General features: G+C 36.4%; 1 protein-coding gene across 5 annotated transcripts in view; it reads right to left on the minus strand.

Annotated features, from left to right (window-relative positions):
• The window catches only part of ZZZ3 (zinc finger ZZ-type containing 3), a 112,674-nt gene that overhangs the window by 53,010 nt on the left and 46,305 nt on the right, over positions 1-13,359 (minus strand). For all 5 annotated transcript variants that reach the window (XM_060089976.1, XM_060089977.1, XM_060089978.1 and 2 more), the window contains one exon: positions 8,580-10,135. In XM_060089976.1, the coding sequence (XP_059945959.1) occupies positions 8,580-10,084 (1,505 nt within the window). In that variant the 5' untranslated portion in view covers positions 10,085-10,135. The remainder of the gene's footprint in view (positions 1-8,579; positions 10,136-13,359) is intronic.

Raw genomic sequence — 13,359 nt, forward strand, 5'->3', positions numbered from 1 at the left:
AAAACACAAACATTATCTACTCATGATTGGTGCCTTAAAAAAAACTCGAATTTTGACAGAAAATATTACATTTGTTGCCTTTAACCTGACTCTTCACACCCATATATATGTTTTGAAGTGTTTATTAAGAAGATACTTTAGGTTTTGATTGTAATCTTTTTCACTCGCACTTCCTACCCTCATTGCCAATAAACTTTTAGCATGACCCTTGCTCTCTAACTAAAGTTTAAGCAGAGCAAAATAATCTTATGCTCTTATATTCTGAGACCTATTATTTAAAACATGATAAAAATACATTTAAGGGCTTCCCTGGTGGCACAGTGGTTAAGAATCCACCTGCCAATGCAGGGGACACGGGTTCGAGCCCTGGTCCAGGAAGATCCCACATGCCGCGGAGCAACTAAGCCCGTGTGCCACAACTACTGAGCCTGAGCTCTAGAGCCTGCAAGCCACAACTACTGAGCCTGTGTGCCACAAGTACTGAAGCCCACACGCCTAGAGCCTGTGCTCCGCAACAAAAGAAGCCACCGCAATGAGAAGCCCGCGCACTGCAACGAAGAGCAGCCCCTGCTCGCCGCAACTAGAGAAAGCCCACGCGCAGCAACGAAGACCCAACACACCCATAAATAAATAAATAAATAAATAAATAAATATTTTTAAAAATACATTTAAAAATTATGGGGAAAGATAATGTGAGATAAGTGAAAAGTAGCAAAGAAAGAAAGAGTTCAGCCAAAATTTTTCAACCTAATACAAATGATAAAAATTCCAGTCCCAGGCAAAATAGATTTCTGTATAATACTCTACATTTAATTTTACTTAAGAAAAAAATATATACAAGAAACTGGATTAAACTGATATTTGTAAAAAGGAAGCATTCACCATGGCTTTCTGAAAGTATAATACAGAAAGTTTGGTCCAGCAAAAAGATCTGAAGGGTCTAAGAAAAAGAGCTAACTAAAATCCAGATACATTACATTACTCCTTAATCATTTATGGCTATCATTCTAAACCTAGTAAACAATGTTTCATATCTTCTTGTATGTCACTTTCTCTTTTACCCTCCTCCTGAAGTATAAATCAACCAGTAACCCAACTTTTTACTTCTGCTTCAACCGTAACAATACCTAATCAACACAACTAAAACAATGTCAAGTTTCTTTTACCTTCATTCTTCAATTCAAATTGTTATTATTCCAATTTCTCTGACTTAAGCTTCTTAGCAAAAGAAGTCACTTAAACTGATTTTTAAGGTATAACTAAAAACTAGGGACTTCCCTGGTGGTCCCCAGTGGCTAAGACTCCACACTCCCGATGCAGGGGGCCCGGGTTCGATCCCTGGTCGGAACTAGATCCTACATGCATGCCGCAACTAAGAGTTTGCATGCCACAACTAAGACCCGGTGCAGCCAAATAAATAAATAAATATTTTTTAAAGAAACAAAAACAAAAAAACTAGCCCTCAGTGTCACAGGAACATCAACAAAAAATCATTTCCAAATGGCCAAACCGTAGGCTGGGCATGAGTGTCAGGAGAAGAAAACACACCTAATGTATATTAAAATTAAATCAGGGCTTCCCTGGTGGTGCTGTGGTTGAGAGTCCGCCTGCTGATGCAGGGGACACGGGTTTGTGCCCCGGTTTGGGAAGATCCCACATGCCGTGGAGCGGCTGGGCCCGTGAGCCATGGCCGCTGAGCCTGCGTGTCCGGAGCCTGTGCTCTGCAACGGGAGAGGCCACAACAGTGAGAGGCCCGCGTACTGCGAAAAAAAAAAAAAAAAAAAACAGAGATTTTCGCTTCCAGTTATGACAGAGTAGCTAACACTGAATACCCTCCTGCTATACATAACTAGAAAACTGGAGAAAATATAGAAACAATTACTGTTAGACAATGGACAACAGGCAGAGCAGAACTATGACCTGTGAGAGAGGGCAAACAAATGAGCCAAGCCCTAGGATCACACTCACTTTCTACATAGAAGTACCATCAGTATCATGAAATAAGAAGGGGTCTGGATGAGCAGAGAGACAGAAAACAGGGTTTGGGCAAGCTGAAGCAGCTGGAATTTGTGGAACAGAGCACCAAAGAAGAAGCGAAACAGAAAAGGATGGAACACAGAAACCTAGAGTCTTTGACTTGAACATAAAGCTGCACATATAAAACATGAGATTCCACAGGACCAAGCAAAGAGTAACTACCAGTATTCTCACGAGGCTAGCTAGAGTCATTAGGGTTTCAACTAGCCAGAGTAAAGACCTTTTTAAAAGAGACACCAGAAAGGCCATGGCATAGAAGTGAGGCTAAACTAGATCTAGAGCACAAGCTACTCTGGAGTTCCTCCTAACAGAGCTAAAAGTATAAGCCTTATTAAGACCAAGCTTATTATCAAGTAAATTAACTGCCTGTCAGATCAAATTTCAACACTTTTTAAAGAAAGAACAAAATCCAGACAGTCAACAACATATTTACAATGTCCACCACACAAATATTACTAGATATGTGAAAATAAAATCATAACACACTACAGAGAATTGTCTACTGAGAGAACCCTGAACAAATTACTCAGTCTCCTCTCATCACTTTACAAATTTCCCTCTGTTAAAATCAGAAATTAAAGAGACAAGTAGAAGCAGCTTTCCATAATAATGCAAAGGAAATGTGGTAGAGAGATTCCACTAAAGAAAGAGGGAGGAAGGGAGAAGGGTGGGGAGGAGGAGTAGAACGGTCACAGACAGATCTTCCCACTAATTACTCTACATTATAATACCTGATGACATGCATCATCACAGAAACAGTATATATGGTATAGGCTACTAATACGTAAAAATACAACATTTTTAGCCTACTATAAAAATTTACAGAAATAAAGCTCCTGCAACTAAAGGCTAAGCTTCAATCAGTCTCAAATAAATGATAAGTATTTTAGATGGGTTTTATTTCTAATGAGTATTTATTGCCATGTATAAAGAAACAACTATTGTTTATTCAAAATTTAGATACCTGGTAACTTACATAAGACACAGCCTCCAAATCAGAAAGGAAGCAAACAAGAAAACCCACAATTAAAAAAAAAAACCAACACTTCATGAACTAATGCTCATTTACTAATTCAAAAAGAAATTTCTCAGTGCATCTCTCAAAAATCATAAGACAATTCTTACAAGCTTGGTTATTCTTGGTTTCCAAGTTGAAAGAAAACTGAAAGCAATTAGAAGGGAAGGCTGAGTTATTAGAAGGTAAGTACCATCACAGCACAAGTGACTAATGAAAGTCAACAAAATTTAAGAAGAAAATCATAAGAAGCCAGAGAACTTAGAAAAGAACATCGAAAAGAAGCCACAGTCTAAGAGCATAAAAAGTGGAGAAGCCCAAATCATTTAACACAGGTGAAAACAGACCTTCTGGCAGTGATGCCAGAAGAAGTATCACCACATAACCTCTGCCAGGAAAGATGACCCTAAATCAAAAAGAACAGATTAAATTACACTCGAGTATAAATATAGTTCAATCACAGGCAGATAGTTACTTTTGGAAACCACTGACATTAGTTGAAATAAAAGATGTTGGTATTCAAAGGAAAAAACAAAGAATTCACTGAATATTTTGACTAGTCAATGGCTTACTCCACTTCAACCCAAAATTTTATACTTAGGACACTTATCTCCCTCCTCCCATTAATCTTTGTGTCAAACTACTGGGGCCAATCTGGCTCTTGTATTCCACAGTGTTTTCCCATGAGTTTTCCCTAGTAACTTTTGACTTTAATATACCTAATTGCATTCTAAACTACCCTCCATAAAGTATTTTTTGCATATTATCCAAATCCTTTATGTAAAGTCAAGTTGTAGCTGTAATTTTATTTCCCCAGTTTACTGTACATGGGAGTTATCCTTCACAGACACACTAACAAAATGTTCTTCAAAACAATGAACACGGGCTTCCCTGGTGGCACAGTGGTTAAGAAGTGGTTAAGCCTGTGCGCCACAACTACTGAGCCTGCGCTCTAGGGCCCATAAGCCATGACTACTGAAGCCCCACGTGCCTAGAGCCCACGCTCTGCAACAAGAGAAGCCACCACAATGAGAAGCCTGCGGACCGCAATGAAGAGAAGCCCCCACTCGCTGCAACTAGAGAAAACCCGTGCACAGCAATGAAGACCCAATGCAGCCAAAAATAAAAAATAAATAAATAAAATTTATTAAAAAAAAAAAAAACACAGGGCTTCCCTGGTGGCGCAGTGGTTGAGAGTCCGCCTGCCGATGCAGGTGACGCGGGTTCGTGCTCCGATCCGGGAGGATCCCACATGCCGCGGAGCGGCTGGGCCCATGAGCCATGGCCGCTGAGCCTGTGCGTCCGGAGCCTGTGCTCCACAACGGGAGAGGCCACAGCAGTGAGAGGCCCGCGTATAGCAAAAAAAAAAAAAAAAAAAAAGAACATGAAAGTATTTCATTCAATAAACAGGTTACTTACCTATAAGGCTGATTCTCTGACAGATAAAAACAAATAATTATGATTACAATTAACAGAGCTTAAGCTTGGGCTAACAAATTTTGAAAACTGGGTATCCAATATCTGCTCCATTAGAGTCCTCAACCTAGAAATCCCAAAAGTCCATGGAATAAATCTTTATCGGATCAGGGAACCTAGTTCAGACTATCAATTAAAAGACAGAAGTTCTAACCTCATTTCTACCCAGAATTCATCATACTGTAAGTAAATAACCTAAAAACCTTGATTACGAGTTAGGAAACAGGGACTGTATACTGCCACCTATGCTGTCTATTTCCAAGTAGTTGTGGGTGTCAAATGAGAAACTAGATGAAATTACTTTGTAAATTATGAAACACAGTACAAATGTAAAATTATTTTATCCAGGGCAGGATGACAACTCTAGTGCTTTCTAAGCCTAGCCTTGGAGTTTTCTGGCCCTTTGAAAGAAATTACCTTGACAAACAATAAAAGTAGTCTCATAGGAAGTAGTGAATCTAGAAGAATTGATGAGGATTTTCCTATGTAGCTTCTGAAACTGATGAAGTATCAAATGATTCCTCATAAGTATTGTGCAACAGAAGGACATATAATTATTTAGTACATTAATGTTTTCAGAGAATCAAGTTTGAAACTACAATTCTTGTAATATTCCTTAATATTATTTGAAAACAAGGTTTTTACCTGAACACTACATGAGCAACACTCTTAGTTGAGCAATAACTATCTTACTCTTACGCTTTCATTATCTAGAAACTTACAAATCAGTATCAACATTAGCAATATTATCAATGAGTTAAATCATTTGTAAGACCTCAAAAATCTAGAAACCCTAAATCTGACTTTCCACCCTCTATCTGTTCATAAAAGCTTTCATGAAGCTATCCAAGGCCCTTCAAGTACAAATTTAAGTATTCTTGTACAATGAGAATTCAGAGGCAACTGACCAAATCACATTTTTATTTGAAAATTTATTTTCCAGTGACTGCCTTGTGAATTAGAAGGAAAGCTCTGAACATTAAATCCCAGGACCTGAAATCTTCCATACTTCTCTCCCTAGAACCAGAACTTCAAAATTTAGAGGTCAGTTTCAGTGTCTCTGATTCAAAATCAGCAAAAGGTCCATTCTCAAACAGAAAGAGCAATCCACAGTTAAGCACATGATCTCAGTTAGTCCAGCTATTTAGGCCAAAAAGCGAGTCATTAGGTGTTATCTACCACTTTAACAGACTCTATCAACCTTGAAGATGAGAGTGTCTTGAGCTGAAGTATATTTCTTTTCGATTCCCCACCCCCTAATCTTTAAGAAGGCATATTCTAGTAAAATACTGCACAGCTGGAATCACACCAGAGAAGAAGATACGCTTTAGTCCCTTGATCACAGTGGAGTTCTCCATTTGGATAAATAAATACATAAAAGCACCTATGGGTTTATATGCTGGAGAAGAGGGATGGCATCTAGAGAGGAAACAGGGCAAGCACCCAAAACATCTGCAGGCTCTTTTCTCTGGTCTATGGCCTAATTACCATGAATCGGGTCTAAGTCTAGGACTTGACATACAATATCTTTTCAAACATTTACAAGTGATTAGATCACCTTGTATATGATATCCCTGCAAACAAGATGGATAAATTATAGGATGAATGCTAGGATAGAAGGTTGCTGATTAATTAATGTTAATTCAAAGAACTGTAACTGGAACAAAGAGCTATGGCCTCCTGGCTCCAGACAAAGAGCTACGTCACACTCAGTGCCTTCTATTCATAATATGTTTTCTAAACTGGCCATCAGGAAGTACTCATTCCCTAGTGGTGGAGATCTGTGTGTGCAGGGGGACAATAATTCATCTATCCCAAGTGTCTTTTTTTTTTCTTTCTTTCCCCAAAGTACCATTTTCCAACTGCCAGAAATTTATTTGAGAATTAAAAGCACTAGACAGGTATCATGATGCTATTTTCAACAATGACAATTTGGGTAAAAAGAGTCAAAACATTTTCTCTAACCATCTCCTGGTTCTAGATAGGAACAGGGATTTTACTGGAAGAGATTACATGTGGTATGATCAAACACCTCATCCCAATTTTTCTTAAATTATCTTTAACCAAGATGCTAATCAAGATGCTCCCTCTCCATCCCACTTCTCCTGATCTGCTTCCTTTGGGGGGAAAAAAAGTTAAAAGAGAAGGGTCAAAGGTGCTATTTTCAAAAGATTTGGAAAAAGCAAAAAAGCAAGAAGGAATGAATTCTGTTGCCCAAAGTCACCCAACAAGGCACTAATTTAAGTTGAGAACACTGTCCTAATAAAGCAACTATCATCAAATTCCAAAGTACTCTGTATATCCTAAAGAACCCATGAAACTATTGTTCTCATTCTCAAAGGTTTAGGAATATGCACCTCACTCTTCAAATGTTATGGCCACTATCTTTAAAGAATCATTTTATAGGAACATCACTCTTCAGAATCACCAGAAGAGCTCTTACCAAAACAGTAACATAATGTACTAATGGGAAAATATTTTCCATGATTAATAACCAGTTAACCCTTAATAAGAGAGTACCTCTTTTGCCAAAGACACTATAAAAAGCAAAGAATAGAACAGAATATCATTTTGTAAATATGCATACTTCCAGACTTTTCGGTATTTCCCCCAAGACACATGCTCTGCTTCCTAGTGCCTGCAGGAAAAAAATCTACTTTTGAAAACTTATACATGATACTAATGGTAAGAACTCAAATTTATCTCAAATTGAAAAAACTTCATTTATGAATTGTTTTTCATCTCAAACTGGACTTCAAACATTTCAAATACATGAAAATGTTAACAGTTCCACAAAATAAGTAAAATGCTCAGATAGAATGATCTATGAAACACAATATTAAAATGCTGTTCATAAAGAAAACAGAAGAAAATTTTCAGAAAAGAGACCTATGCTAAAAGGCCACCATGTTATCATGTACAAATCTAAACTATCTATAATGCGTGGCAAAAGATTATATTCTACAAGCAGGATTTGATACTTTCATCCAATATATAGCAGGATCTGACAGCTACCACAACAAAAACATTAAAAAGTTCCTCAAATAAGTATTTTTACAGTTTATATAATCTGATATTGTGATATTTATTCAAAAGCCTACCCTGTAAAAGTAAACGTGATTAAGTCTATCTTTTACTATTGCTGATCATGATATTTATGATAAGCACTTTTGTTAACAGCTCCTCTCACGATTTAGACATAGTCCAATTCGTTTGTTATTGCCCAGAGTACTGTAAAGAAAATCTAAGCAAAATCGTGATAAATCTGGACACGGAATTCTTTATTTTAAAAAGTACCTTTATCACAAAGGTTGAGAACAGATAGTATTTTAAGATACAGTCTCCCCTTATAATTTAGAATCAGGAAGAAAAAAAAATCTGTCTCAAATGCTTTATGTAAACTATAGAGCAGACTTAACTCTTGCTAATAAGCTAATTACAACATACAACTAGCTGTCACAGTATTAACAGTAATATCTACTTCTCTACATCACAAAAGTCAAAGATGATGCATAAAGTATATTGTTTAAATCAAAAGTTTTAACTGGAAATTAGATGTAAGTAACTAAGATAAATGTAGATTTGTAGCCTGCCAGATTTCCCTTATATGGATGATGTTTATTCACTCATTAATTGTTCTACATTATGTGGACACCATATACACTTCATAAAGCTCTACAACTACAAATCAAAGTGTACTGTGATAACTAAAGATGTTTCTATTTTATAAATTAACTCAAATGATATAAAACTTATTAAAAAATAAAAACACCATCAACCATGTTTCCACGTCTTTTCTAATTTGAGATGTGTGAAATCTCAAAACTAGAAAACCATATCGCCATTGAGAAGGCTAATAAAGCTGGATGTTAGTCTTTTCTTTGGAAAACTTTTTTTTTTAAGAGTTGATAATATCATTGTGTTAAACCCAAAATTTCAGCTAAAGCATTAATTTTAGCTGTAATAAAAATGCTATAGACATTTATGAATAAATGAAAACTTGGGGAATAATAAACAAAGCAGAATTCATGGTTACCATATTTACACATACTCTTTGTTGTGTTTCAGTGCCACATGATCTGATTCAAAGTAATAAACATCAGGATCATCATCTTCCTCTTCTGTAATGTGCGGATTGGCACTCTCTTTGGCAGATGGCAAATGTCCAATATTGAGTCTTGCCTCTGAGGATGGCTTACTTAGTCCTTCATTCCCATAATTTTCAGAGTCACAACATATGCCTTTTTCATTGTGAGAAATTTCATCGGGATTTGTGAGAGACTGACTTATATTATCACTAACAGGTGCACTTGTCTCACTGGGATTAAGATTATTCTCCTCAAGTTGTCCATTTTCTCTGCAAGGAGAACTGTTTTTAGTGGGACTACCTCTGGTAGGGGCCGCCCTCCGGGGTGAAGTTCTCAGAGTATACCGATGTTCTTGAGGTTCTGATAAAGACATCATTTGAGCCGAAATACAGTCTAGAACAGAAGATGGTTCTGGTTCTCCGGAGACTGGCATACTCTCAAGACTTGTGTCCAGGGCGTTATTGGTGTTTTCATTACACTGCTCTTTTGAGGCACTGCTATCTCCCACCACATCTACTTCCTCCTCAGAATCCCTTAAAGATGAATGAATTTCAGAAAAGGGGCCTGTAGCTGGCTCAGTAGTCAGCTGATTAACATGTTCCACAGGCAGGCAGGCAGTTACTATTTTGTGGTCCTCCAACTTGACCTGCACTTCTGAATTTGTGCAAGGCACGTTATGGTCTATATAACTGTCCTCCTTCCTACTACCAAGGAACATTGAAGTGTGGGTATCCGAATCCCCATTTTCAGCTACTGATTTCTCCTGCAACACATAGGAACCAGTGCTATTTTGTTTAGTGTTCCCATCGGACTGACAGTCATCACAGTTTACAACAGCTGAATCACTGTCATCAACACCATTGACAGCCAAATAGCCCGTGATTTCTTCAACTACTGTAGAATTAAGTGGCCCTTCCTCACTGACATTCACCTTTTTAATTTCCCTTTTCTCACAATCATCCAGTATAAGACATCGACAAGCTCGTTTAGTCCCTTGAAAATCTGCATCATTGTCCACTACTGTACTCCTCTGTTCTACTGACTCCTTGTCTGATTTTATAGGTGAATCTTCTTCTGAACTGTTTGGTGCTTCAGATCTAAGACAACGCTTAATTCTTTTTAAAACTGGTGAAACAGGTTCTGTTTGCCTTCTTTCACAATTTTCTACAGACTGCCTTTCTACATTATCTTTTTCTGAAGAAGGAAGTCCTCTTTTCCTAGGGCTTACCCATGATTCTCGAGTACTCTGCTGTTTTATATCAGTAGTTCTTCCATTATTATTTCCTTTCTGAATTTGCACAGGCTCTGGTCTCTTCTTTGGTGATCTTGATCGTACTTGAGAATGAGAAGAGATTTCTTCAGGATGAGCAATGCTACGATTCCTTAAAGTTCTACCACAAAAAGATTCATCCAAGCCGTTTAACCCCACTGTTGATCTTGTAACACGAGTAGATCGGGAAGCAGCCATACTATGGCAAGTCCCTACAATACGGTCATCATGATCCACTCATTGGGAAACCTTCAAAAACGTAAACAAAATAATGAGAAAAAGGTAATAGTTAATACACCTAAAACAAAAGTATAAAGCTATAACTTTTTAATCCATGTATAGCCATATTAAATTTTGTGATATAATTATTAACATTTCCAAAAGTGATAATATTAACTAACAATTATATGGCACTTAATACATTCCAGGAATCGTTCCATATGCTTTACGTATGTTAACTCACTTAAGTCTAACAACAATTAGAATAAGTGCTTATTATCATTCCTACTTCATAAATGAGGAGATTGAGGCACATACAGTTTAAGTAATCTGTCCAAATTCACACAGCTAGTAAACTGCTGGGCAGGGCTCTAGATTCCATGCTCTTAACCTTCCTCGCTATGCATCTACCTCTCAGATATACAGGGGTAAAGGGCCCAGAAAGATCTCTCTCAAAGACAGGACTTCATCTTGGTTATTAAAATAATAATCTTGAATTTATATAGCAGCTATCACATAAACTATCCCAATCATTTCTCATGTTTTCTCAAAACACTTTTGGGAGGTAAAAAGACAGGCTCTGCTTTTTTTAATTCACTCTTACTAAAATGAGTTTCAGGTCAAATTCTTTGATAACAAATTACGTGGCATCCAAAAAATTCTGGTTGCAGTAGAATTTTTTATAAGTAAGCAGATGAACAGAAATTGCAGTAGAATTTTTTATAAGTAAGCAGATGAACAGAAATTGCAGTAGAATTTTTTATAACTAAGCAGATGAACAGAAATCACAACCGTAGCTTATACTTGCTAAGAGCAATACAGAGCAAAGCCAAGCCACCCTAGTCTCTAAAGTAGAGCCACAAATTAGCAAGTGAAAGGAAGTATTCTAAAGAGGATAGAAGAAAAAGGGAAAGAAGCACACTACCAAACAAATATTACATTTAAGAAATCAGGAATACACATATAACCCCATCCTTCCCTTCTTTGAACTCCTGAGTATATGTGTATGCCACAGTATTAATGCATGTTGAGGAGATGAGCAGGCTTTCTGGTGTGGATGCTTTGGTGCTTCTATAACACAAATGAGAGAGAAACTGAAAACTGCACTGATTGATCCATTTGGATAAAGTGAGTGATTCAGTAATTATTTTCCAAGGTTCTCCCAACAAGCAGAATTAAAGGAGCTGTTAAAATTTCAAGTCTCCATTCTTCTGCTCCTCCTCTATTTAGCTTTCAAAAGGTGCTTTGCCCCTTCACTGCCTGACTTCGAATGGGGTGCAGGATGGACAGAGAAAAGAGGCCAGTAATGGTTGTAGTACAAAGCTGCACAGGAACCTCTTCCCTCATCCCTTTTGCCAGCTTTCCCACAAGCTCACTCTCCTATAACCCTCCAAATGCCATTCTACCCCTCTCCCCACAAATCAAATACAATCTCTCCTTTGCCTCAACTTAGAAGTATCTAACAGTTGGAAAGGTTATTTAGAGCTACAGAAGATACAGCAACACGGTGTCACATACAAAAAAAAGAAACTGCCTTCTTGTTCCTGCCTGCTGACAAAATGAATAAAGTGAAGAAGTATCCTGTAAAATATGTAAGTCAGTTGAATTTAGTTTTGTTTCAGAGTATGGCATACTTCTAAATTTTTAATTAACAATTTTTTAAAACCTTACAAGACTCACAAAATCAGCCCTGGGATTAAAGTGTGAAAATTCTTTCTAGAGAATTCCATAGCAATCACATGAACAGTAAGTATGGAACACTGATCAGAATTTAAAAATAAGTAAACTTTTACTCTTTTGGGACTCATTAGTCAGACCTGATGTATAATTCTCTTCTGTTAAAATCTTCTTATCAAGATTAGTCTATTTTTATTCACAGGTAATAAACAGTGAATGACCCATAAAAATCCACTTTTAATTACAAAACTTTAAGTTAAACTTCAAATGATGTTTCAAAAGAGCACAAACTAAAAAATATTAAAATCAATGTATTTGTTTCATGTACCCAAATCTGGAGCTTTCAAATTTGAAGATAACAGATTTTTAAATATTAAATACCTATGTAAATATAACAAAGAAAACATAAGTTAATTTTATAAACTTTATTTACAAAATCTAATGCAAATATCTTTAATGCCAATTTGATTATATTTGTGATTTATGGTTCAAAAATAATATTGGCAATAGTAATATAAACACACACACAAAAAACTGTTTATCTTTATTTTTAAAAATATGATGCCAATCAAGGGCATATAAACTTCAAATGATTCTGGTAACAGGCATTCCTAGCCCTTTTCTCTCCACACCAATCCAAATGAGAGCAAAATTTCTGCCTTATCATTATTAATGAAATAATCCTATTATTAGTAGTACCCAAAACTACTAACAAAGAATATATATATATCATTATAAAACACCACCTATAATGAGGGTCTGTTTTATTTCTGCACCATTCCAGTGATCAAAACACTGATCAACATGAAATATTAAAACTTTTTTCATTTCTTTTGCTCCCTAAAAATCTTTTTATTCCGTTCACAACTACAATGAAGTCCAAGTTTTAGAGTTCTCAAACCCTATACTATTGGGCCATATTTTAAATGAAACTGTTTTGTGATAAGAACCCTTGTGGTACCTCAAACTCTTGCAACTCAAAGTGTGGCCTGAACACCTGAAACTAACACAACATTGTAAATAGGCTATACTCCAATAAAAAGTTAAAAAAAAAAGAAACCAATAGGATATTTTGTACAGAAATTTGGTGACTCATATTTACTGTCCTTAAAGTAAAGTATAAAAGTCTTAAAAAAAAAAAGTGTGGCCTGAGAACTAGCACCATGGACATCTACTGGAAGCTTGTTACAAATGCAGAATATCAGGCCCTGCCTTAGACCTTCCAATTAATCTGATTCCCAGGTCATTAAATGTCTCTTAGGGTTTGAGAAGCAGTGCCTTAGACCACTGCATCCAGACAGTAGTCTATTAAAATATATCAAGTTTCAAACTAAATTAGACCATTTATAACATATCCTTTAATTCTTTATTCGATCCTAATAATAAAAAATTTATAAATAAAACCATTATCCCTTTGGCTGAGGAAGCACCAAATAGAGTACTATAAAAATCTCTTGCCTGAAATTAACATATTACATATACTTAAGGTATTAAATTGGTTAAAATTCTGAAGATTAGAGTTAAGTGAAATTTCAACACTCTTCCTTCTAATGATTTTTTTCTTCTGTTCTAAACTA

The sequence above is a fragment of the Mesoplodon densirostris genome, chromosome 2 (assembly GCF_025265405.1).
Source record: "Mesoplodon densirostris isolate mMesDen1 chromosome 2, mMesDen1 primary haplotype, whole genome shotgun sequence".
NCBI classification, from domain to species: Eukaryota; Metazoa; Chordata; class Mammalia; order Artiodactyla; family Ziphiidae; genus Mesoplodon; species Mesoplodon densirostris.